Source organism: Danio aesculapii, chromosome 16 (genome assembly GCF_903798145.1).
Source record: "Danio aesculapii chromosome 16, fDanAes4.1, whole genome shotgun sequence".
NCBI classification, from domain to species: domain Eukaryota; kingdom Metazoa; phylum Chordata; class Actinopteri; order Cypriniformes; family Danionidae; genus Danio; species Danio aesculapii.
In genome coordinates, this window is record NC_079450.1 from 25,876,706 (window position 1) to 25,902,683 (window position 25,978).

General features: G+C 33.5%; 1 protein-coding gene across 1 annotated transcript in view; it reads right to left on the reverse strand.

Moving 5' to 3' along the window:
• pear1 (platelet endothelial aggregation receptor 1) overlaps positions 1–25,978 on the reverse strand; it is a 35,405-nt gene that overhangs the window by 3,483 nt on the left and 5,944 nt on the right. Inside the window, exons 5-20 of the mRNA XM_056475385.1 lie at positions 20,556–20,680; positions 19,916–20,037; positions 19,069–19,177; positions 18,376–18,512; positions 17,460–17,672; positions 14,969–15,143; positions 14,754–14,874; positions 14,511–14,674; positions 14,074–14,176; positions 9,921–10,067; positions 9,704–9,835; positions 8,064–8,192; positions 7,163–7,288; positions 3,743–3,952; positions 3,461–3,570; positions 59–185 (exon numbers count right to left, since the gene is read on the reverse strand). Of these exons, the coding sequence (XP_056331360.1) occupies positions 59–185; positions 3,461–3,570; positions 3,743–3,952; positions 7,163–7,288; positions 8,064–8,192; positions 9,704–9,835; positions 9,921–10,067; positions 14,074–14,176; positions 14,511–14,674; positions 14,754–14,874; positions 14,969–15,143; positions 17,460–17,672; positions 18,376–18,512; positions 19,069–19,177; positions 19,916–20,037; positions 20,556–20,680 (2,250 nt within the window). The remainder of the gene's footprint in view (positions 1–58; positions 186–3,460; positions 3,571–3,742; positions 3,953–7,162; positions 7,289–8,063; positions 8,193–9,703; positions 9,836–9,920; positions 10,068–14,073; positions 14,177–14,510; positions 14,675–14,753; positions 14,875–14,968; positions 15,144–17,459; positions 17,673–18,375; positions 18,513–19,068; positions 19,178–19,915; positions 20,038–20,555; positions 20,681–25,978) is intronic.

Below are 25,978 nucleotides of genomic sequence, written 5' to 3' on the forward strand. Positions count from 1 at the left end.
AGCGAACGAGAAATATAGCACAGTCATGTGGCAGGGGTTGTTTTCTAGTTTTCGCTACCTGGATCTTTCGGCGGCTCCTGGTGTTTCCAGCCTGGAGGAAGTGTTGCATTAGTATCAGCTGTAAACAGACCTCTCCTCTCCCGCTCCATGTTCTTCAGACTGCAGAACAGCTGGTTATTGGTGTTCTGTCAAAGTGTGAGACAAAGAAAAGACTTCCTGTTATATTTACAAAATTCTCTTCTTTTTTGTACTGAATTTAGTTTTAGATGAATGATAATCTGTTTCTTCCACGCTAAAGCAGACAATGAACATTTCTGTCCGCAGTGCACTGTGCACAAATATTCATGACAATTAATTAACTCTAAAATACATGTTATTATCAAGTGTCCTGCACATTAATGTAACTATAAATGTAACCTAAAGCATTGTGAAACATAAATATCATCTTGTACAGTGTTCAGCATTTACTCAGCATCCATACAGCCCACACAAATCTATCTTTTAAATTAATATTTTACATATGATGCTGTTCAAGGTTACATTTGTGCATATACATTAGATAAGTCAGTACCGAGCCAAATATAGAGATAATATAACAAAATAACTTACAATAACAGTCCAAAAATAAGTACACCCAAAAATACACACTGTAAAAAATGCTGGGTTCCACACCATTTCATCATGCTGTCCCAACACAAATCGATTAAGTTAACTTCATTGTTTTTGAAAATTTAGGTAGATTGAACATAAAACAATTAATTTGACCCCCCCAAAAAACAATTGTCCCCCTTTAAAACATTGCGTTGTTTAAGTTTATTTTACATAAGCAGTTTGAACAACCAGCAAAAATCATTTTTAAGTGTGTTACAGAATAATATTAAATTAAAAAAGAGAAACAAAGGAGAAACAAAAAATATATCAAATTTAGTTGTAATTTTTTGGAACATTTCCATTTAAATGTATCATTTTTCTAATTCTAAAATTCTAATAAATATATTAGTTTAGTAAATCTTTTTATTCAAATGCACCAAAATATATTACCTATAAAATAAAAATATATGATGTCACAGTGGTGCAGTGGGTAGCACGATTGCCTCACCGCAATAAGGTCGCTGGTTCAAGCCCCAGCTGGGTCAGTTGGCATTTCTGTGTGGAGTTTGCATGTTCTCCCCATGTTCGAGTGGGTTTCCTCCGGGTGCTCCGGTTTCCCCCACAAGCCCAAAGACATGCAGTATAGGTGAATTGTGTAAGGTGTATGTGTGCGAATGGGAATGTATGGGTGTTTCCCAATGTTGGGTTGTGGCTGGGCATCCGCTGTGTAAAACATATGCTGGATAAGTTGGCGGTTCATTCCAGATTAATAAAGGGACTAAGCTGAAAAGAAAATGAATGAATAAAACTACAAAAATAAAACAATAAAATAAAACTATAAAATACACATTTTAGTCAAGTCCCCTGGTTTTCACTCAGTACTGTTGCCCTAACATTTTTATAAAAATGTAATTGTCGTTTTTATGATGTTATGGATTATGTCACTCACTTAGCAAAAAAACAAACAAAGGCATGTCTTATGATTAAAAATAAATTGCTGTTATGAAGCCTGTTACATTACAGTTAGATTGTACAGTATGTATTGGTTTTTGTGTGTAATTTTAATTTCTAAGATATTATATCGTTAAATAATACCACATAAGCAATTTCCCCAAATATTGCTGTATAAGTGTGATAGCACATGTGATATTGATTTTGTTCAATGGTTAATATTGACAAGAAGTTAATATTGAGCAAGTTACATTGTGGATGTAATATTGTCTCTTTTGCCTATAGTGACTTGCTGCCACCTACTGGCAGTTTTAGTGGAATACCACAACATTATTATGAAAAAAAGCCATCTCATAACTCATAAATCACCTTTTATCTTCTAATAACTGTCTAATATCAGTTAACATATGGAGTTATTTGTTAAATGTTCAGGAGCAGGACCACGCCTCACTCTATCATCTCATCCAATCGCCTACTCCCTAAACTTATTTCACCCCCCATACCTAGGGATGGGTCCTAATCACTCTTCCAAAATATTAGAGACCGTATCCCCACTCTGAGTCTCTGAGCCATCATCGTAGGATGCCCAAATCAACCTACATTCCCCCTCATCCCACTGTCACTTTACCATCCCTCCTCCTTCATTCCTTTTTATCCTTCCATTCATTCAATAAAGATTGCTTCTAAGTGTGGTGTGGTCATTGCTAGTGAAACTGTAACAAAGTCCCTTTAAAGGATCACGAAACACCAAAACATTTTTTGAGAAGTTGACAGTCACGTATATGTGTCCTACGCTGCTAAAGACACTATTAGGACATATATTTGGGGGCATGCAGGAAATGTTCCTGAATGAAAGTGCCAAACTGCAGTTAAAGTCCACAAATAATAATTTGGCAAATAATTTGATTACTGATGCCCATGTAAACACTGTCTTTCTCCTCTGTGTCTGTGTGTTTGTTTTCCCTCTGTAAAAATCAGCGCGTGCCCAAATGGAAACTGGACGAATCGAACGAACCACCCCCTACGGCCAAAAGTTCCAGAATTTGTCTTTTTAATTATTTTATGTAATTTATTATTATATAATATATTTATTATATAATTAATATAATATATTTATATTCAATATATAGTAATAAAGTGTCATTTTAAATAACTCTGGCCAGTAATTCGAATCCCATAGAGCCTCAAAGCCACAATAATGTGACGCGAGTCACGTGACATAACCCAGAGTGGTAACATTTGAATCTTTGATGCGACATCAATACTGAGTAACGCTGTGGGTCGAAAAGACAAAAATTATTATTTATTTTTATTGTTGTTGTTGTTTTTATTAATATGATGTTTTAATTATAATTTTTTATATTGAAATGGCCAAATTGTGACTGAGGACAGTTGAATGTGCTGGCCAGTTTGTTTTTTGTCTAATAAATGACAGTAGGCTACAGCTTTTTTACTTTAAAACTTTAACAGATTGCTATTTTTTTCTAATGATATATGATGTAATAAATTTGTGTTTTAAAAATTTGTCTTGTTTAAAAAAAATTTTATTGCAATTTTTTAGGAAATATTTTTATTACATCACAAAGTGTGGTGACATCTGACTAGCTAATCCAGCAAAAATGTGACTAAAATGCAGTATTTAAATCTCATAGTTAAGTAGAAACTGAGGCGTATAACTGCAAAAAAGGTCCACTTTTGGAGAAAAAAAAGAACCACCCCTTTCACTAGGCTTGCTACGGGTCTGCTCTGTACTAGAAGGCGGGCTTCAGTCAGTTACACTTTTCCCCATTCAAAACTATACAAGTGACATGTCTTGTGCACTCTATAGTCTTTGACTGTATACAGAATTCATAAAACTAAAGAGTAGAATGTGCTACTTTGAACATGCTATTCTGAGTATAGCCGTAGCATTGCTCACCTTAATGGCTCGGTCCTGGTTATTGGGCAGGTGTGGCAGTGGAGGTCTGTTCTGGGACAGTGTGTGGTAACTCGGGTTTGAGTAATAGTGATGGTAACTGTGCGGAACATCTAGAAGAAATATGCATATGTAAAGTTAGAAAATGCATTAGCCATATGCTCAAATTTCACAATAATATAGTACTTAATATGACTGGGATTAAATACATCATTATTTAGCATAATGGTTGTACAGTATATAAATATATCAAAGAATTTTTGATAGTAGTCTTGTGGCTCATACCAGGCACGGCGTACTCGGAACTGATGGTGCGTGTTGAAGAGAAAGAGACGACGGGTGTGTTGCTCTGTTTGTCCTGCTGTCTGCGCCGATATAACAGCAAAACGGCCAGCAGCAGCACAACTAGAATCACCAGCACCACAATGCCTGCGATCGCACCCCACGAGTCCCTCTCCACCGGAGACACAGGCACCATCACACTCAACTCCTGCTCTAAAAAACACACACTTTCACATTACTCACACTATACACACATATGAATTGTAAACATAACGAAAACATACATATCATGAAGATCAAAATTTGATAATAATTTATAACTAATTGATTCAAAAAATAGTGTAATCTTCCTCATTAAAAGACCTGAAGGGGTCTTAGTTGTGATTATTCCAGTGCTCAAGACTAACATTTAATGAAGTTCTATATATATCTGATTTGGTAGTGCTGCCTTTGTAGTATTAATGATAACAATTTTTTTCTTATAAGTTTTGTCACTTAAAGGTCCCGCGAAATTACAGTAAAATTTTTTAGATGTTAGATTCAGTCTGTTAGTTTTAAGGATATCTATTAACTGGTGTGCTCCAAAACAGTGACACAATTTGTGTTTAAAAAATAAAAAACCGATATAAACATCCAAAGCTTGCAGTTTGTCACTTCCCTCTAAATCTATCAACGATTTTTTTCACGTCACCTCATACTTCAGCTTTTCATCAAATCTTGACCAATCAAATGCTCTCTAGAATTTGACATGCCCCGCCCCCTTCAAGACGCTTATTTGCTTTTCATTTGATGGACTTGAGCTCAACCACTCTCACTGGTAGAGCTGTGATTAAAAACAAAATGCTATTGGTAGATTTTTAAAGGGGAGGAGCTACTCTGTCCCACCCTCTCTATGTTTCAGTTGATATTACGTTAAATATTGAATAAAAAATGCACATTTCAAAGCAGTTCACGGGACCTTTAATCTTGAGTTGGGTTCCAAATGACTTTCATTATTTATCAGTCATTAACAAAACAATACAATCTCTAATTTTATCGTTAAAGCCTCATCTTTTGAATATTTGTTGATCGTCATGACCAAGTAGTATAATCTAACATCACCACCATAATCAGGGTGTCCGCGGGGTCTTAAAAAGTATTAAAAGTTGATAAATCAATTAGGAGAAAATGAAGGCCCTTAAAAGGTAAAAGGCTTAATTGCGTTTTTACGAGGTCTTAAATTTTGTTCAAGCGTTGTCCAGAGTGTTTGACTCCAAAAAGCATAAATCTAGCCAAGCTCCTCGGTCCGGGTGATGTGATGTAATTTGCAACAAAAGTGGGAAGGTGATGCGACACTGCACATGTAGCGAAACTATAGAGTGAAACAGACGGCAAAATGGGAAAATGTAAGTTACTGTACATACTCCTGGTTGGAGAAAGATGAGTTTAAACAGTGGTTGAAGCCTGTTGCTGAAAACAACTGCGTAATTTATTCTTTATAGCTTTGTTTCTTCTGAGCTTATCTGAGTTCTGTTGCATGGTTGTGCTCCGTTGATTTATTTAACTGTTTATTAACAACTGTTTATAAAGTTAAAGGTTTGATACTGATTAGAACTTGAAGTGGCGACGAGGTCTTAAAATATTCTGAGAAGCTCTTTAAAAAGTCTTAAAAAGTATTGAATTTATCTTTAGGATTCCTGCATATACCCTGATAATGTAAATGTAATGTATTAAATATATGCTTTCTATACTGTTATGAAAAACAAAAACATAAAGACATTTTGTACAAATAAAACTAAATTAATAGCATAATACAAATCAATGCGAAAATTCCTTATTTATACCAGTGCTTTGCTTAAGCATCACTACATAAACACCCTGCTAATAATTGGTTATTTATGGAAGGAAAAGCATTGTAAGATTGTTGTTGCAAAATGTTTCAGCTGTTTTCCACATCACTGTTGTGGAGAATAACAGTGTTTGTTTTTAGTTTGGATTTAAATGGATAGTTCACCCCACAATCTGAACTTTCTCACCATTTACTCACACTCTTTTTTTTTTTTCTTCTGTTGGACACAGAACAAGATATACTGAAGAATGTTGATAAAAATTGATATCCATAGTAGGAACAACAACAATAAAAAACCCATGAAGGTCAGTGGCTGTTTTTGTCCCCCAACATTCTTCAGTGTATCTTCCTTTATGTTCAACAAAAGAAAAAAACTCAAGTAGGTTTGGAGCAAGTGTAGAGAATTTAGATTTTTCAATAGACTACGTCTTTAAACTACTTTATTTTATGGTTCACATCAGAGGTAACGTTGCTGTTTAGCTGTCATGTACTGTAAATGCCTGGTCCAGTGAAACAAATTCTGTTCAGTGATGAACTTGTGATAGATTCTCAAAATATTACTCAAAATATTCTTTAAAAACTGCTTTATATGTGAAAAACTGTATTTAAAATATATTTATTGAAAAGATACAACAGCTGTTTTTTACAGCAAATTCTCCTTATTAAATTCCCTAATCAGGAAAAGAAAACTAGAATCAATTACACAGTTCCTGATGATAATAACAGCAATATATCCCTTTACATGGCCTTCCATTTGCACAAAAACTATTTACAGAAGTAAGGATGAGTGGACATAATATTTATAATTAGGTATGAAACTCAAGGTTTTATAACGTAAATGAATTAGGTTGAATAGGAATTATACTCTATTAATTTGGACCAAATGCAAACAAATATATTTTGGATTATTCATTTTTAATTTTTTTTCATAATAAATATATTTTAACAATGTTAACCTTGTCATTCAAAAACAATCAGAAAGTTTAAAAAATGAAAGTTTATACAACTAAAGTGTTCTTGTTTTGACACATTAAAATATGTGGTTAAGAAATAATATTTGAATAAAATTTCATTCATAATGGTCTTAAAAAATCTTACATTTGACTTGATAAAACCCTGTGAAAACACTATAGTATTTACTATAACTTAATATAGTATATTTTTATGTGGGCGCCTGATGACTGAAAATAGATCTTACTTTTTTCTAGTTCTTTTTACCTTGAACATTTTTGTTAACACTTATTATTATTATTATTTATTTGTTTAGAATATGAGTTTTTACATTCTGATTTCAATGTCTCATTAATAAATTGTAAACTTCTATAATTAAATTAAATATTTTTAAGAATAAAATATTATGTGTTCACTGAAAATGTGTACTTGCATTATGGTCTTAAAATAAGAAACAATAATATCGTTTATCACAATAAATTTTTGTTGCTGTATTCCTACCACAAAAAATAGATATCGTGACAGGCCTGCTTAAATAAGACTAAGTGACCTCAAAATGGAAGAAATTGTAGGTTGTCTCTAATTTTGATCTCTACTTTACAGTATGTTCCTGAATTCGTTATTTTTTAGTCTGCTTTAAATACCTGGTTTACAGGCCTCTCCTGGTGCGGGTTCACACACACAGTCTCCATTGTGCGGGTCGCAGGAATGGTTTGGGGGACACGAGCAGGTCTGGGCACAGTTAATGCCGAACGTCCCAGCCTGACACACTACAAAAGACACATTTGAAAAATATTTGACAAACTACTAACTTGTAGGGTGTGAGAGACATATTGAGCCTGATCCAGGAATAAAAATGTATTTTCAGCTGAGGATCACAGATTGAGTTATTTATTCCAAAACCACATCCAGCAAAGTCTGGCAGTCGTTTCTACGGGGAAACAACTCTTCTATTCAACTTTTACTTACTCTTACTTGGTATTTTTTGTCTTGATTTCATTAAAAGTATAAATATAAAGCATACTCAATGAAGACAGATTTACTTAAGATGCAAAATTACTTAACGAATGCGAAACTGATAAGAATTTAATAAGGTTTCTAGTTAACAGCTGCACAAAATGTCTGCAAAAATACACTATTGTTAATGATCATTGGTAAAAATACACAGACTTTTTTTTACTATAATTTTCATATTTTGTTTATAAGGTATTTTTCTGTAATAAATGAACAAGAGAGGAGAAAAATGTTACACTGGTAGCCACATCAAGCACAAACTGAGTTTAAACATGCTTTTATTATTAAATAACAGTGCAAAAACTGACTACAGCAAACCAGCTGTAAAAATAGCTGTGTACGCAATTTATCATTACTAATTTTCCACTGTATTATTAAATCCTGACAGTATTTATGTAATATTAAACTATACTTTACACTTGTATAAACTGTTAGACAGCTGACTGTTAGCGTTTTGCAGCAGAACAAAATGAAATGAAAGACTAATCAAATTGAAATCTTGCAGAGAAGAAGTATAATCCAGAAACTCACATAAAGAGCAGTCCGATCCAGTCAATCCAGCAGGACAGATACACAAACCAACCTCGTGATGACATGTTGCATTGTTGGTGCACCTGCACACATTGCTACAATGTTTTCCATATCGGCCAACGGGACAAGCTAGAATCAGACAAAACATCACAGAAACAGATTTGTTTTTATTATAAAGCCTTACTATAGTGTAAAGTTGCTGAAGAAGCATGTCTTATCAAACCTGTATTCTGATATTTTCTTTATTTCAGTAAATAATAACTTAAATCGACTACTTTTATGGTGGTTTTTGGTAGGGATGATCTGATGGTAATCCCATTCTATAATTTGATTAGTTGATTATTAAATTAAGTTGATCTCATGAACTGATTGATTTTAAGAATGTAAAAAACTGCTTGGTTTCCATTACATATTTGCACAAAAAACTACAAAATGTTGATTAAAAATAATTGTGAAATTACAGTGTTTCTATTAACTGATTCAATTTTATTTCAAGTAACGGAAAACAAAATCGACCAATAGTTTTAGTCGTTTTATTTACTAAAACTTGCTCAGATGTCAAAATCCAGATGTTAAAGGTCCTTTTTTAATCCCTTGATTATTGGTTTTAATGAACATAAAAAAACAAACAAAGCAATTAAAAGATGAACATACAAACAAAAATAAAAAAGGACAAAAACAAGGATACCAGTAAACATAAGTGTAGTGTCATAAAAAAACACAATACAAAAATCGAAATAAAGTTCTGCTGTAATTGAGTAACGTCACACTTATTATGAAAGTACATCTGAGGTGGTCAGGGGTTTATTAGAGACATCCATATTTTTTGAAAGACATCCCCTTTGTTTCTTTAATATGTATATTGTTCCAGTAGCATTGTTTCATTCAAAAGTTGTGTGAACAGTTCAAATGTTGGAGGTTTGTTGCTTCCATCTGAGCAAAATGCATTTTTTGCTCGATCGGAAATGATGCCCAGTCTCTTTGTAGAAGTAGGATCAAGTGTCTTGTTTAATTCTGTACCAAAGATGTATAGTGTTGGTGTGTTGTCCAATGAAGTATGCAAAGCTTTTTGGCTGTATTTCTTTCCAGAAAACTATGCATGATATAAGGTAAATTAAAGATTAAACCTTGTGTTTTGTTCAAATTGACTAACCTTTCATTGTGTTGGTGGCTGCTTTTGCCCCATTGACTTCTATTATAATGACACTTTTTGAGCGTAAAGCCATGAAACTATATAATCATGCATTCCTGATTGTTGTTGGTTTTTCCTGCTGGGAAGAGGTAAAATTGGTAATTTTTACATGGCTTTGTAATTAAAAAAAAGTCATTTGCAATAGAAGTCAATGGGGCAAAAACAGCCACCAACATAATGGACGGTTAGTCAGTTTGCCCGGAGTGTATTGTTGAGTTTCTGAAATATTTTTTCCAAAATATGTGTCAAAGTAATATTTGTCACCAAAACTCAATCCATTTTCTGAAACACAAAGAAAGTTATAGCCAAATTAAGACTCAAAATCACCCTGGAGTGGACTTAAACATTCCAGTTACCACATAAGGGTTAACATGTGGTCTGTTTGAAGTTCCATCAGAATTGACATGAACCTGTAATGTAAATTATATCATTCGTGTGTAAATCTAACCTTGTTCACACAATGGTCCAGTATATCCAGACAGACACTGACAATCCCCTGTAATGTGATGGCAGGAGGAGGCATGGACACATGGTGGGCAATGGCGACTGCACTTTTCTCCAAACAGACCAGCGCTACACACTATAGAGTAGAGAAGAGAGACTGTGTAAAAGCAGCTCTAATCTGACTTGAGTTCTTAGAGATGCAGACAACCGTATAAACTCACTGTGCTGACACTGAGCTCCCCAGAATCCCGGTTTACACAGGCAGGTTCCTGTATGTGCCTGACAGGTGGCGCTGTTGAGGCAGGAGCAGGTCTGGTTACACTGAATTCCCCATGTTCCTTCTGAACACTGCTGTGTACAGCGCACACCTGCAGAACATCAATTGAGTTCACTCAACTCTCAAAAACACTCTTTTATTTGTTTTTTTTTACCAAACTGTTCTATTCTAGTTTTATGTATGTTTGCCTAATGCAATTTGAAAGAACTCGTCGATTTCTGAATGATTTTGATGGCCAATGAAACTGGTGGGTAAAAAAAGTAGTCAGGGTTAAATATGTGCTTTATAAGTCCAACATATGTTCTAATAAACAACAAATTAAATAATAATTGTCTCCATGTTAAAACTATTATCATTTTTCACAAATGTTGCCATTTTGAATAAAAAATACATCAGGGAAAATAAGTATTGAACACGTCACCATTTTTCTCAGAAAACATTTCTAAAGGTGTCGTTGACTTGAAGTAGATTTGGTAACAACTTAAGAAATCCGTATATGCAAAGGAAACAATTAAATCAGTTTACAAATAAAGTTATGCGAAATAAAATGAAATGACACAGGGAAAAAGTACTGAACACATGAAGCAAGGGAGGTGTAGAAAGGCAGTGAAAGCCCAGACAGCAGCTGAAATCTCTCAGTAGTCATTCAGCAACCCTCTGCTCTTCATCGTTATAAATTAATATTAGCTGCTTCAGTCCAACATCCACATTGTCAGGATAATGAAGATGAAACCAGAGTGGACATTTCAGCAAGACAATGATGCAAAACACAGCCAAGAAAATTCTCAAATGCTTTCAGAGAGAGAAAATCAAGCTGTAGAATGGTCCAGCCAATCACCTGATCTGAATCCAATAGAAAATACAAATTAAAGATCAGATTTGATAGACGAGACTCACAGAACCATCAAGATTTTTACACTCTGTTGACGTCTGTGAAAAACTCACACCTGAGCAATTCATATGACTTATTCTCCATATGAGAGGTGTCTTTAGAGAGGTGCCATCACCAAAAAAAAATGTTAATATGAAGTATTAAATATCTTAAATATTCTCCTTGTGTCATTCCATTGTTATTACACATAACAAATTTTTCAGATTTTTTGTTTTGTTTTATTTTTATGTTTTTTTATTGTTTGGATTTTTACCAAAATCTGGTTCAATTACATGTTAACAGTACCTTTAGGTATATTATTCCCAGGAAAATAAACATGACGTGTTCAATACTTATTTCCCCTGCTGTATAGTATTATTTATGTGATTTGTGTGCAGATTTTTCATTTACGTGAACTTTATGTTAAATGTTTTGCATATTCAAGATGAGGCATAAAAATAGTAGTCAATGTATACATATTTTAAAACATCATTTGCTGACAACTCAAAATGTTGACTTCCTGATTAGAATTAGAGCTACTTTGTTTCCTTCTACATTCTATTTTTTCTTTATAAAAAAATCCCCTAGGGTTAAATACTAGCACGTTAAATACTTGAACTGTTTGCTATAAAAGCTATTTTGGATTTGGGGTGGGGTAGACATATTTTATGTTACAGTTTTCTGGCAGGTGTACAATGTATAATATGTAGTGATTACAACATTACTATTATTAATTGTACACATGTGCACTGGGGTATGTGAAATAAACAGTGGTGCCCCAGAAAATTTTCTTAGGGGTGGCCAGATAAGACCACACCAAATCTTGGGGTGGCACGCAAAAAATAATCAATTGTGTATATTTTGTGAGTAATGAGTAATGCTATATTTGTGTTTCTGGTAAATGAAATAATGTGGTTTTATGTCATTTTATTAAATACTTTTCAATTATATTGCAATTTATTCCTTGAAATTCAGCAAGTAGACCTGCGAACCCAATAAAGATCAACATTTAGTTTAAAAACACTTTTCAGGTCAGTTATTTTTCACATACTTTTATCGTACAGCATACAGTATATGCCATGTCTAAAATAAATGAAGAATAATGAATTGATAAAGAAAACAGACAAATGAACAAACTGAACAAAAGGCATTACTACACACACACACACACACACACACACACACACACACACACACACACACACACACACACACACACACACACACACACACACACTCACTATGCAGACCCTAATAATATCATTTATCCATGTTCCTTTTTTATCCACAATTTAAAAAAAAATCTTAATCTATTGTTCTAACTTTTTGCAAAAAACATTCACAAAATCATTGAGATTTTGGCCCTTTTAAGTCAACCAGCAAATAGGGCTGCTCGATTATGGGAAAAATCATATTCATGATTATTTTGGTCATAATTGTAATCACGATTATTCGAAACGATTATCAGTTGCAGTCAAAATTATTTGCCCTTCTGTGAATTTTTTTTATATTTAAATATTTCCCAAATTATGTTTAACAGAGAAATTTTAACAGTATTTCCTATAATATTTTTCTTCTGGAGAAATTCTTATTTGTTTTATATCAGCTAGAATAAATAGGTTTAAATATTTCGAAACCTAGTTTAATTGCTCAATATTATAAGCCCCGTTAAGCAATATATATATATTTTTGACTTGCCTAATTACACCAATTAAGCCTTTGAATGTCACTTTAAGCTGAATACTAGTATCTTGAAGAATATCTAGTAAAATATAATGTACTGTCATCATGGCAAAGATAAAAGAAATCAGTTTTTAGAAATGAGTTATTATATCTGTTTTGTTTAAACTGTACTTTAAGCATCTTCACTGTAAGAAAAAAACTTTAGCCACAGCAGTCCTTACATCAAGAGCAGTGAGGGATTTTCTTCTTTTGTTGTTTGGTTAATAATAAAAACTGGCGGCAGAGAAAGAAATGTGTACAAATGGAAACGGGGCGGTATATGATGATTGTTCATCTCGATCAATGGTTTTTCATAATCGTTAGAAGCCGAAATCGAAACCGGATTTTCGATTAATTGCACAGCCCTACCAGCAAAATAATGGATGTGCTAAATAAACTAGTTTCTGAAAAGCAGATTTCAAAATGCATCTATTTATTTTTTGTGGATTTGTGGTTTTTAATCGGACGAAAACACGGTCATCTGAAATGTTGTCATACAGTGTTATCCCTGGATTTCATGAATAGCCTTGCATTTACTAACACAGGCTATATTTGAAGTGTTTATGTAATGTAATGTGTATTTATATAGCGCATTTATTGTGTATGGCCATACACCCAAAGCACTTCACAATCATGAGGGGGGTCTCTCCACACCACCACCAGTGTGCAGCATCCACTTGGATGATGCGACGGCAGCCACAGGACAACGGCGCCAGTGCGCTCACCATACACCAGCCATTGGTGGAGGGAAGAGACAGTGAAGTAGTTTGCTTTTCCTCCTGTAGAAAAACTTGTAGCTACTTGTAGCTTCATTTGCGCTCTTTGGAAACATTTGGGTGACGTCATGCATACTACGTCCATATCTTTTACAGTCTATAGGCAAAACAGACATCAGGCAGTTTTTTAAGACTCTCACTTTGAGATCCAATCCAGATCCAATGTACAAATGCACGTTTTCTTTCTTAAAAGTTTACATTCACTTAATGCATAACTGACTGTTTTTGAGGATATTCATCAAGATGGGTATTTTTTTAACATAATTTATATATTACTTTTCTCTTTGAATGCAAAAAGACACAAATGAGAACTCAGTTGTGTTTGTTTTTAATTCAACTATGAAGTCAAACTGTAATTTATCAGTCGTGAAATTGTACATTATACATAAAAATAGTACAAAACACCTTTGTGTGATAAGAATTTCCATCCCAGAGTTCACCAAACTTGGACTTTGGAATGCAACAAAATGTGAAACATCTTTGCAGGAGCTCATATTTCCAGTCTCCCACATTCACAGACATATGAATGGAAGTCAAATGAATAAAAAAGCACAGCATAACTGGTCTGTTAAGCCTTACAGTGTATACTATACAGTAGTCAACATTCAAAGTAAATAAAGGACAACAATGGGTGTTGTTTAATAGTTTTAGGACAATGTTAATGGAATGAGATGATCCACTTTAAATGCTGACTACTGTAGGCCTTTTAATTATAAACGAAGTCTTACCTGTCCAGCCTGGTAAACACAGACACCGTCCTGTAACACTCTCACATCCTTCATCATGCACACAGTCACATTGGTTTTGACAGCTTGGTCCAAAAGTCCCGATCTGTATAAACCGGAATGGAAATACTGATTCAGGATGATCAAGTAACTCTGAGCTCCAACATAATTACTACTTTAATCTGAATGATGGCCATGCAGCATATTCTCGAAGCAGAAGTGTATAATGCATTTGCCATCGGGTTAATAACTTCTGCTGATGGTGTTAAAATGATTGCAGTTGATTTAGAAGACAGATATGCTGAAACAACAACAACTCAGATGTCGAATTCAGGTCATGGGAGGGAAAGTGTGACTTGAGCTGAATCTCGTGAAAATTCTGAACTGGTAGTTGTAAATTAAATACATGTGCGCTGGATAATAATAAGGCATTTATTTACCAGACAGGGCTCGTCACAGGACGCTCCTCTCCACCCTGCGGTGCACTTGCACGACCCATCAGCAGGGTCGCAGGACGCTCCGTTTGTACACTTGCAAGTTCGGTTACAGCCAGGACCCCATGTGCCCTCTGAACATGCGATTGAACAGTCAGGTCCTCTCCATCCTGAACAAACACACATAAAGCATTGAGCGTTTAATTCACCCAACAAGCAGTTTGTTCATTATTTTAGCTCTTGACTCACCTTCCTTACAGAGACACGTTCCATCGATAGGAGAACAGACTATAGAGTTCACACATTTACAAGCAGACAAGCAGCCCTTTCCATAGAAACCATCCTCACACAGCTTCTCACAGTGCAGTCCCTACACACAAACAAATCAAAACATTAAACATCTGAGGTGTCATTAGTTAATATTATTGTGAGTTCTTGCAGAAGATGTTTTACTTGAGCCTCACCGTGTATCCGGGTGGACAGTGACACTGGCCGGTCACCGAGTCACACACTCCTCCATTCACACACAGGCAGGGCTCCAGGCAGCCATTACCATAATAACCCTGAGCACAGGTTTCATTACAGTACAGACCAGCCCAGCCCGGCTGACAGGTGCACTCGCCCTTCAGAGGGTGACAGCTGGAGCAACATATACAGAGACAGAATTGATTCAGTGAGTCATGTGTCAGCACCTACTGTTAGTTTTTGTGACATATTTGTGACCCTGGAATTATTGCTGATATATTTGTGATCCTCAAAACCAGTGTTATTTTGGACAGGTGTGTTTTTGGCATTAACCAAAAATGCACTGCATAAACCGAAATTATATATTTTTCTTTTTTATGCCAAAAACCATTTGGACATTAAGTAAAGATAATTATTACAGTTCCAAACATAACTAGGGCTGCACAATATATTATTTCAGCATCAATATCACAATACGTGCATCCGGAAGTCACATTGCATACATATTTTACCAGTTGGAAGTGTAATAAAAAATAATTGTATTGAATTATTTATATAATAAAGACTTTGCAGTGTAATTTTTATATTTACAAAACCACACAATATGCACTGCTTGCTTCACTTTTATCTTTTATTGTATTGATCTATGCTTGTAATTTGTATATTACATTTTATCAGGGGCGTAGCAACCGGGGGGTTGGTGGGGGGGTCCGTCCCCTCACTTTTAGAGACAGACCATTAATAAACATGTGATTAATAATTATATGCACATATGATCTCATACAGCCGTCCCCCCACTTTTAAAATGCCCCTGCATTTTATGCATGATTCACTTCACTACAGAATCATCTCAATCAATCAAAATTAATACATTTGATAACACTTTAGAGACCAATTCTCACTATTAATCACTATTAACTTGTTGCTTATTAGCATACATGATATTGAAATATTGGCTGCATATTAGTACTTCATACTTCATATTCTGCATGATCTTGTTCTACAACATACAGTACCTAATACATAAACTACCTTAATAATTATTAATAAAGAGCAAATTAGGAGCTTATTGAAGCAACATAGTTAATGTATTGCTAATAGCAAGAAGTGAACCTTAAAATGAAGTGTGACTATAAATTCTTTCCAGATAGCGCTATTTAATCAATTGTATAAATACAGTATTTCGCAATATATATTGCAAAAAAATAGAATATCGCAATGTCAAATTTTTCCAATATTGTTCAGCCCTAACAATAACAAAACTCAATGTTTGTTAGCAATATGCATTGATAACATCTTAATTTGGAAAACTTTAACCGCTATTTTCTCAGTATTTCGATTTATTTTATTTTTTTTTGAACCCTCAGATTTCAGATTTTCAAATTGTATCTCAGCCAAATATCATCCATCAATGGAAATATTATTTGTTCAGCTTTCAGATAATTCATAAATCTCGATTTCTAAACCGTCACATTTATGACATTTATTACAGGGTCACGTTTATTTCAGTTAGCATAATAAAAAAAAAATCCCAAAACATAAAGCTATTTTTTATTTCTCAGTAATGTACACCCCTAATAGTAAGTCTTTGTTCTATCATGACTGTTAGCATTACTCAAACTTAACAAAATGATGAACCTTGCCTTGGTTAACAGCCAACCTAAATTGAAGCACTAAAATAACTAAAATTATTCTTGTAATATCAACATTCACATACTAAAATGAAGGAAAACAAACTGAAAAAAAATATTCTATTTAAAAATTCTTATCATAGTTATCATTATTTTATCACTATTATATAAAATTAGTATAGTATGTAAAGAGTAGTGAAATATAAAAAAGATGTACAGTTGAAGTTAGTTGAAGTTGAATTATTAGCCCCCTTTGATTATTATTATTATTATTTATTTTTAAATATTTCCCAAATTATGTTTAACAGAGCAAAGAAATTTTCACAGTATGTGTGATAATATTTTTTCTTCTGGAGAAAGTCTTATTAGTTTTATTTCGGCTAGAATAAAAGCAGTTTTTAATGTTTTAAAAGCCTTTTTAAGGACAAAATGATTAGCCCCTTTAAGCTATTTTTTTTTCCGATGGTCTACAGAACAAACCATCATTATACAATAACCTGCCTATTTACCCTAACCTGCCTAGTTAACCTAATTAACCTAGTTAAGCCTTTAAATGTCACTTTAAGCTGTATAGAAGTGTCTTGAAAAATATCTAGTGAAATTTTATTTACTGTCATCATATCCAAGATCAAATAAATCTGTTATTAGAAATTATAACTATTATGAGTTATTATAACTATTATATTTAGAAATGTGTTGAAAAAATCTCGTCTTCGTTAAACAGAAATTGGGAAAAAAATTAAACAGGGGGCCTAATAATTCAGGGGGGCTAATAATTCTGACTTCAACAGTATGTGTTTTTCTAGAAGCGGTAGCTTACACACTGTGATAAAGTTAGTGATGATCACACAGCTCTCACCTGAGGGTGTTTAGTGAGTTGCAGAGGCAGCGGTGTTGGCAGTGCATGCCAAAGGCCCCTTTAGGACACATCCGCTGGTCACAGCGGGGACCTTTGAACCCCGGCTCACACAGACAGCCGCCGTGGATGTTATAACAGCGGGCTCCGTTCGCACAGTCACAAACACCTTTACAGTCCTCACCGTATGTGCCCACCGGACACTCCTCATTACACCTGCACAGTACACACAAACATAAATTTTGTGGCTTTACTGTAAATTTCAGGTTTTATCCTGATTTTCAAGAGCTAAAAACCAAGGGTTAAATGACCTTAAGGCCAACATCAATCAATTCAAAGGCATTCATTAAATGAAGTGGTCTAAATGTGTTTATATGTATTTTGTTGTTCTGCAGAAGATGTAGGACCAAGAAATGTTCCTCCAATCAAAATGTTTGGTCGGAACGTGTCCTACCTGCCTGTCAACATATGTAATTGCATACCTCTGTGCAACGTGCTCATGCAGAAAAGATTACATTATTGGCTCATGGTTCATACATGGTTCATACATAGATTGGCAGACAAATATCGTCAAGCTACCTTTTTTAAGTTTGCTATTGTAATTGCTAACTGCATTATAAAGTTTTCTCCTTAGTGAATGATTCATGATGTATTGCAGCTTTGTATGTTGATTTGCAGGGTGGGATTTAGGCTTTCACTGCTATCAGGCTAACGTTCGCAGTTTTCAAGGTCTCCTGTAGCACATTCAAGTTCTGTTTCTTATTTTTCTTATTGAATGTCTGATACTATTGGGCCTCAAACCTTTCAACCCTGAACTTTAAACTATAATCTTTTATAAACTTATATAATATTTTATATTATACTTTATGTTAACATATATTTATCGTCAGCCATATTTTAAAGTGAAACCTCCACAAACCTTTCTCCGGTGTAGCCTGCATCACACTGACACTGGCCCTTTTCTTGATCACAGTGACCTCCGTTATGGCACAAACAATCTTTAGAGCAGTTTATACCAAAACGGCCTGGTGGACACCGTTCAGTACACACTGCACCCTGAAACACACAATGAAAAACTCAAGATCTCCTGAAGTACCCTAAAATACACAGCTTTGTTTGATATGTGGTGTAATTTCAACTCAAACAGGAAGACAGGGTTGGGGCATATCGTGTAGCTCTTCTTTTTTTAAAAAAAAAGCCAATGGCATTTTGTTTTAATTACAGCTCTGCCAGTCACTGATGCATACAACAAGTCTGTACATACAACAAGATATGCAGGAGTTTTTAGGCTAAGCCTTTTTAAGTCACATGGGAATATGTGACCAACGTCAGCCATGTCTTATAAGGGGCTGGGCACTTCAAAGAAAACTAGAAAGCATTTGATTGGTCAGAAGATCTGATGAGAGGTGAAATGGTTGGTAATGTCAAAACAAATCGTTGATTCTTACTAATAGGGGTAAGAAACTGCAATGGTGCTTATCGTCTAAATTCAGATATTTTGTCACTATTTTGATATACAATAATTTAGCTTTAAGACTAACATAGTGATATGAAAACCCTAAAAAAACCTTTTTAAAAAAAAAAACACGCAACCATAATATAGCTTTCTCACCATCCAACCGGGTGGACACAAACACACCCCATTGCCCTGGCAGATTCCTCCGTTCTGACACGGGCAGCGTGCAGCACAGCGTTTTGGCCTCGGACATGACTCCTCACAGCTGAAACACACACAGACATTACTCCATGTACAATTTTAGGATTGTAAAAAGTTAATAATAAAAAGGAAACATTTTGGAAACCAAAAAAGCAAACAAATGTGTCATGACCCAGAAATACAAAGCAAGTCTATTTTAATTGTACATAAATAATGGTAAAAATGCAAATAATAAAATGCAGGTTTCTGTGTTATTTAATAATAAATGTTTGTTAATAATTATTCATATTAGCATTTTTTACATAAAGAATATGATTGTCATTTCTTTAATAATTCATTTAATTACACAGTATTATAGAATTTTTTCAGATTCTGAACACTTTCTTGGTAACTTGGTAACAAATGCCATGTGAATATCTTTGAACAAAAGGTCATATTATCGTAATTTAATTTAAGAAAATATTAACTTATATAGCCATGTAAAACTCCCCAAATTAATAATAATAATAAATGAAAAATAAAATTAAAAATAGTAATATAAATATAAATAACACTAAAGATAATGCTAAGATACTAAGAACGCATTTTCAAACTCAGTGCAGGTAAAAAGAGGGAAAGATTAACTGTACATGATGCAGTGCTTTAATACGTGCAGATGAATTACACAACACCTTCTACTAATAGTTATAGTGTCAGCAAAATAGTTTACAATTATGGTAATGTGAGGCAGTTACACAGGCTTCTGTGGCACGAGTGAATTCAGCATTTCAAATTGTTTAAACCACAGCATTACTGTACTCACAGAGTTCCAGTAAAGCCCTGTTTGCACACACACTCTCCAGTGGTCTGATTGCAGTTTCCTCCAGTTCCACACTGACACTCCTGCCGACAGCCTTTACCAAACCACTTCACTGGACAGGGGTCCTGACATCAAGAAAACATGAGCAATTCAAATGATTAGAGTGTTTTAACATATATAATCCAACACAAGCTCAGTTATTTGTAAATTTTTATTTAGTGGCTAATTCGTATGATTATGAATAAATCTCATTTGTGATTTGCTAATCCCCCAACACACTCAGTAATAAAGGTACAAAATCTGTCATTGGGGTGGTAACTTTTCAAAAGCTACACATTTGTACCTTTAAGGGTACAATACATACATATATACATATACATATATATATATATATATATATATATATATATATATATATATATATATATATATATATATATATATATATATATATATATATATACATATACATACATATATACATATACATATATATACATATTATATATATATATATATATATATATATATATATATATATATATATATATATATATATATATATATATATATATATATATATATATATAAACCTGTCCACATCCAACCTAATAATTTATGTAATGACTTATCGAGAGCGTACCTGGCAGTGTTGACCAGTGTATCCGGCTGGACACTGACAGTTCCCTGTGAGAACGTCACATTCTCCTCCATTCTGGCACTCGCAGAGACGCCGGCAGCCTGGACCCCAATGCTGACCATCACACGCTAAAACACAACAAACACAACTTCAGCTTTATCCCCCATATATATCATAACCTCTGTTCAGATATGTTTTCTAGAGACTTTTTCAATTATGAAGCTGGTTTGACTGTTTGGTCATTTGTGGAAATCGGAGCTAAAGGGCTTCTAAATAGTTCAGTTTCCCTGGCATTTAGACCATAGCAAATCAATAACGTGATTGACCGAAGAATTTGTACGCAGCTCAGCAGAAGGAATGAGTTTCAAATGGGAAACTTTACAGATGGAGTTTGGCTGGACCTCAGAGAGAGATCAGGCCAGCGCTCACACAGGGATTGAGTTTCGGTCATGACACAAACTAAACTGATGACACGTACCCTTTACGGGTTAAGAGGAGGAATCCATCACAGAAAGACATACACACGCACACTCAAGCAGAGAATCATTACCAAATGAGCTCATTACTAAAAAATCTTCTCTAGAACTTGGAGATCATTCATCAGTGAGAATCTAAGATTTGTTTTTATGATACATCCCAGAATTTAAGTTGTTATAATGTAGAATTTTATTATTCATTTTTAAACAAAGATGTCACTTAAGATTTCAGAGGCTGCATTTATTAAGATTTCAGAGGCTGCATTTATTAAGATTTCCAAGGCTGCATTTATTTGATCAAAAAAATAATACAATCTTAACTTTTTAACTAAAAAAGTAGAGTATTTATCCAGTAAACAATGGTCCTTAAAAACAAATAAAAATTTTTGTTTGTTTGTTAATTTCAATTCATTTTTGGATTGAGTTATGAACAGTGCTTAATTTGTATATGAATAATTCCCGGAACAAAACCAGAAAATAAAAGTTACCATGACAGACGTCCACCAAACAATTTCAGTTTTCCCGGAACATGACGTCATTAAACCTCGCAAAAAAGGAGCATCACGTTTCTGAACAGTCTTTAATTATTATAGGTCAGTCATGGATAATAAAAACATGTAGCTACAAACATAAATCATCTGAACAATCCCAAACAGTTCACCTCTCTATTATGTGCCATGTGAAAACAAATAATTAACTCACTGTGTCTAATCTTCAAGAAGAGCCCACAGTTACCTTCTGTCAAGTTTTCTGAGTGATTTGAGATCGCTTTGCTTCTGTTTCCCACTATGCTGATCCATAGGTGCAGTTTCATCTTCTCAAGATCTCTTTTGATCAGGCTCATTATCAGTTTTACTTGTGGTTTTAATAAATGAAAATATGCGTGACTGCCTCTTTGCCATTTTGAAAATACAAATATTATTTAGGTTGGCCACTATGCCATTATTTATTTTCGCTGCTCACTGCGCGCGAAACAATCACTAACCAATGAGAGTGAATGGTAACATTAGAAAGCCGATTGGCTGAAAATATTGTTGAGGGTCAATAGTTAAACATGACTTTTGCTTTAAGTTGCGCATGGTGACTACTGTCGTGTGTGTACTGTTGTGTGCGCATACACAATTCACACAGCCTTCGCTTGCATTCATTTACATTCTCTCTCTCTCTCTCTCTCTCTCTCTCTCTCTCTCTCTCTCTCTCTCTCTCTCTCTCTCTCTCTCTCTCTCTCTCTCTCTCTCTCTCTCTCTCTCTCTCTCTCTCTCTCTCTCTCTCTCTCTCTCTCTCTCTCTCTCTCTCTCTCTCACTTTCTCTCTCTCACATACACACACAGGTATTCACCGCTCTCTCTCTCACTTTCTCTCTCTCACACACACACACACAGGTATTCACCGCACACAAGTTAATGCCGGATTCATTAAAATAAATACCAGAATTCAAAACACAAATTTTTGACATTTTCTGGAACAGGATCCGGCTCAAATTTAGCACTGGTTATAAATCATTCTAGTTGAATTATATTGAGTTTATGTCAGTGTCAGAAAACTTTGACTGTTTTTTTTTGCACACATTTTTATTTACTTTTTTCATCTGAATAGGGAAGTTTATGCAAGTAAAATTAATTTATTTTTTAATTTAAGATAAATTAAAGATTTTTCAGAGAAATATTTAGTTTGTTGTGTGATCAGTTTTACCCAAACTTTACTTCACACTTTCATTTTTACTATATTCTGCAGAGATTGTCAGGGCAGAGATTTAGAGTCCTCAGGTGTGATCCTCTGACATCAGGAGACATGAGTGATTCCTCCACTCCACGTCCACATGTGTCAGGCTTGAGGAACTGAAGCTCCAGCTGTTTCTATTCAAATACTGAGCTGACAGACAAGCAGCTCTCAAAGCAAACACACAGCACTTTCGAAAAACACGAGGAAGCCTCACAACGTGATTAATTTCATCCTTAAAGAGGTTTCCTTGATCACAGTGCTTAATTGAACTACACTTCTACTTCCAAAAAGTCCTCAGAATAAACTTAACTGAGTATTATAAACAATGAATATGATCGGATTTACTCTCTTTGAGTCCCATGTTTGTATTGTATGAAGATGAAAGTCGAAAAAAGAAGCAGCTTTATCAAACAGCACGTTTCAAGATGATATGGAGATGTGGGAAAATTCCTTTCTAGTCCCTTAGAGGAAAGCTATTGCTGGGTTAAAGGTCTGGTTTTGAAGGCCACTTTCCCAGAAGCCCCTACTTAAATAGTTAGCCTTTCTAATGCAAAAACGTGAAACCTCTTTTTGCTTCAAAAGCATTTTGCCTAACATTTAAACTTTACACTGTAAAAATGATTAGTCGACTATATTTAAAATAAGAGTAAACCTGTTACTTTTAAAATGATTAGTTGACTGTACTTAAAAAAATATGTAAAACCATTTCCATACATTTAAAACATGCCTTACAAGTAAACAAACTACTGTATATGCATAATTATAAAAATTAAGTTAGATCAACATAACACTTCCAAGTTACAATGGGTTTACTGACTTTTTTAAAGTAAAGTCAACTTGTCGCTTTTAAGGCAATACGTTTACTTACCTTTAGGTAAATTAAAAATCCTGTAAAAAGTGATAAGTAACTTAAAGTAAGCCCATTGCCTTAAAAGTTGACTTTACTTTAAAAAGTAAGTAGACCCATTGTAACTTGCAACTGTTAAGTTGACGTAATTTGAATAATTCTTTTAACTTTACTCACTTTTTAAATGAAGCTAATCGCAACTAATCGCTTTTTACAGTGCTGTAGTTCATATTGTGCTGGGTTAGACTATGTCCTGAGCTAATTTAGTTCCTTTCTTTAACTATTAATCAAGTCAATTAAGGCAGAATTGTCTGTATCTACTCAATATAGCAAATCTTTAAGTAAAAAAAAGGGTGTTTGCTGCCTGTTCAAACTACTTGTTTAAAATGAGCTGAAACAACACACTTCCTAATGTTATTTTGCAACAATTTAATTGTTTTGTGTTCAATCAATTTAAATCAGAAAAAAAATTATAAGTTAATTAGAAAAAAAGAACTTAATTTGTTCCTGTTGTCCCAATACGAACTGTGTGGATTCTGCCATTTTTTTACAGTTTACGTTAATCTGGTAAAAAGGGATGATGTTGGTTTTAAAACAATTCTTTGACTTTACTTAAAGTGAGTAAACCCATTGTCTTAATTTTTTAAAGTAAAAGAACTATGTTGCTTAATTATAACAATTAAGTTAGATTAACTTAACCGTTCCAAGTTACAATGAGTGTACTCACTTTTTTAAAGAAAACAAAACTTTTAACACTTTTAACAAAACAGGTTTAATCACTTTTTTAAGTAAAGTAAAAAAACACATTTTACAGTACTATGGGTTAATCAAGTAAAAAAATAAATAAGGCTCCACGGTGGTGCAGTGGGTAGCATGTTCACCTCACAGCAAGAAGGTCGCTGGTTCATATCCCGGCTAGGTCAGTTGGCGTTTCTGTGTGGAGTTTGCATGTTCTCCCCGTGTTGTTGAATTGGGTAGGCTAAATTGGCCATAGTGTATGTGTGTGAATTCTGCTGTGGCGACTCTAGATTAATAAAGGAACTAAGCCGAAAAGAAAATGAATGAATTAATTAAAAAATTTATAAATATTTTTCACCACACTTCTCTAGTTAATTGATTACATTAAGAATGGCAAAAAAATGTATACTACAGGTTTTCAAAAATATTTTGTTTGCATGCAAATGTCTCATTGTTTAATTATTCACTAATTTGCATACATTTCTAGCACAAGGATCTGTATATTAGGTTCCTGTTAAAAAAAATTAAGTATTAAATGCTTTTACAGAAGGGATTTAGGGAGTATCTCTTCATGTTTTTTAAACCATAATTCAGAAAATACTGAAAACAGACCCCCAAAATTAAGTTTTTCCTTTTTTTTTAAAATCAAAGATATGTTATCGACCACAATATATATCGACATATCCATCTTAAAATATTTTTACGAAAATATAAATATGATTAAAACTATAAAGTTTTGTGATTACACTTTGCATTAAGGTTTCTTTAATGTAGCATGAACTGAGAATAAACAATACATGCACAAAATTCCTTATCATAAAATCTAGACACAAATTGATAAACCGTGTTTTAGCGAAACATTTAAAAATACACTACCGGTCAAAAGTTTGGGGTCAGTAGAATTTTTAAATGTTTTAAAATAAGCTTATCCTGCTCACCAAGGCTGCATTTATTTAATCAAAACAATGTTATTGCACTATAAAATAACTGTTCAAATATGGTTAATCATTTAATTGAAAAGAATTTATTCTAGTGATTTTAATGGTGAATTTTAAGCTTCATTACGCCCGTCTTCAGAGTCACATGATCCTTCAGAAATCACTCTAATATTAATTATTATTATTATTATTATTATTATTATTATTATTAATACTATATTATTATTATTATTATTATTATTAATACTATATTACTATTATTATTATTATTATTATTATTATTATTATTATTATTATTAATACTATATTATTATTATTATTATTAATACTATATTACTATCATTATTATTATTATTATTATTAATACTATATTATTATTATTATTATTAATACTATATTATTATTATTATTATTGTTAATACTATATTATTATTATTATTATTAATACTATATTATTATTAGTAGTAGTAGTACTATATTATTATTATTATTATTATTAATCTTATTAACTTGATTTGAAACTACACACAATAAGAAAGCAGTTATTTAAAAATGTAATAAATATATTAAAAAACTTTTTTTACATCTAATAAATGCCGCCTTGATGAACGGAATAATTATATATATATATATATATATATATATATATATATATATATATATATATAAATGAAAAAAAAACTGACCCCAAACTTTTGACCGGTAG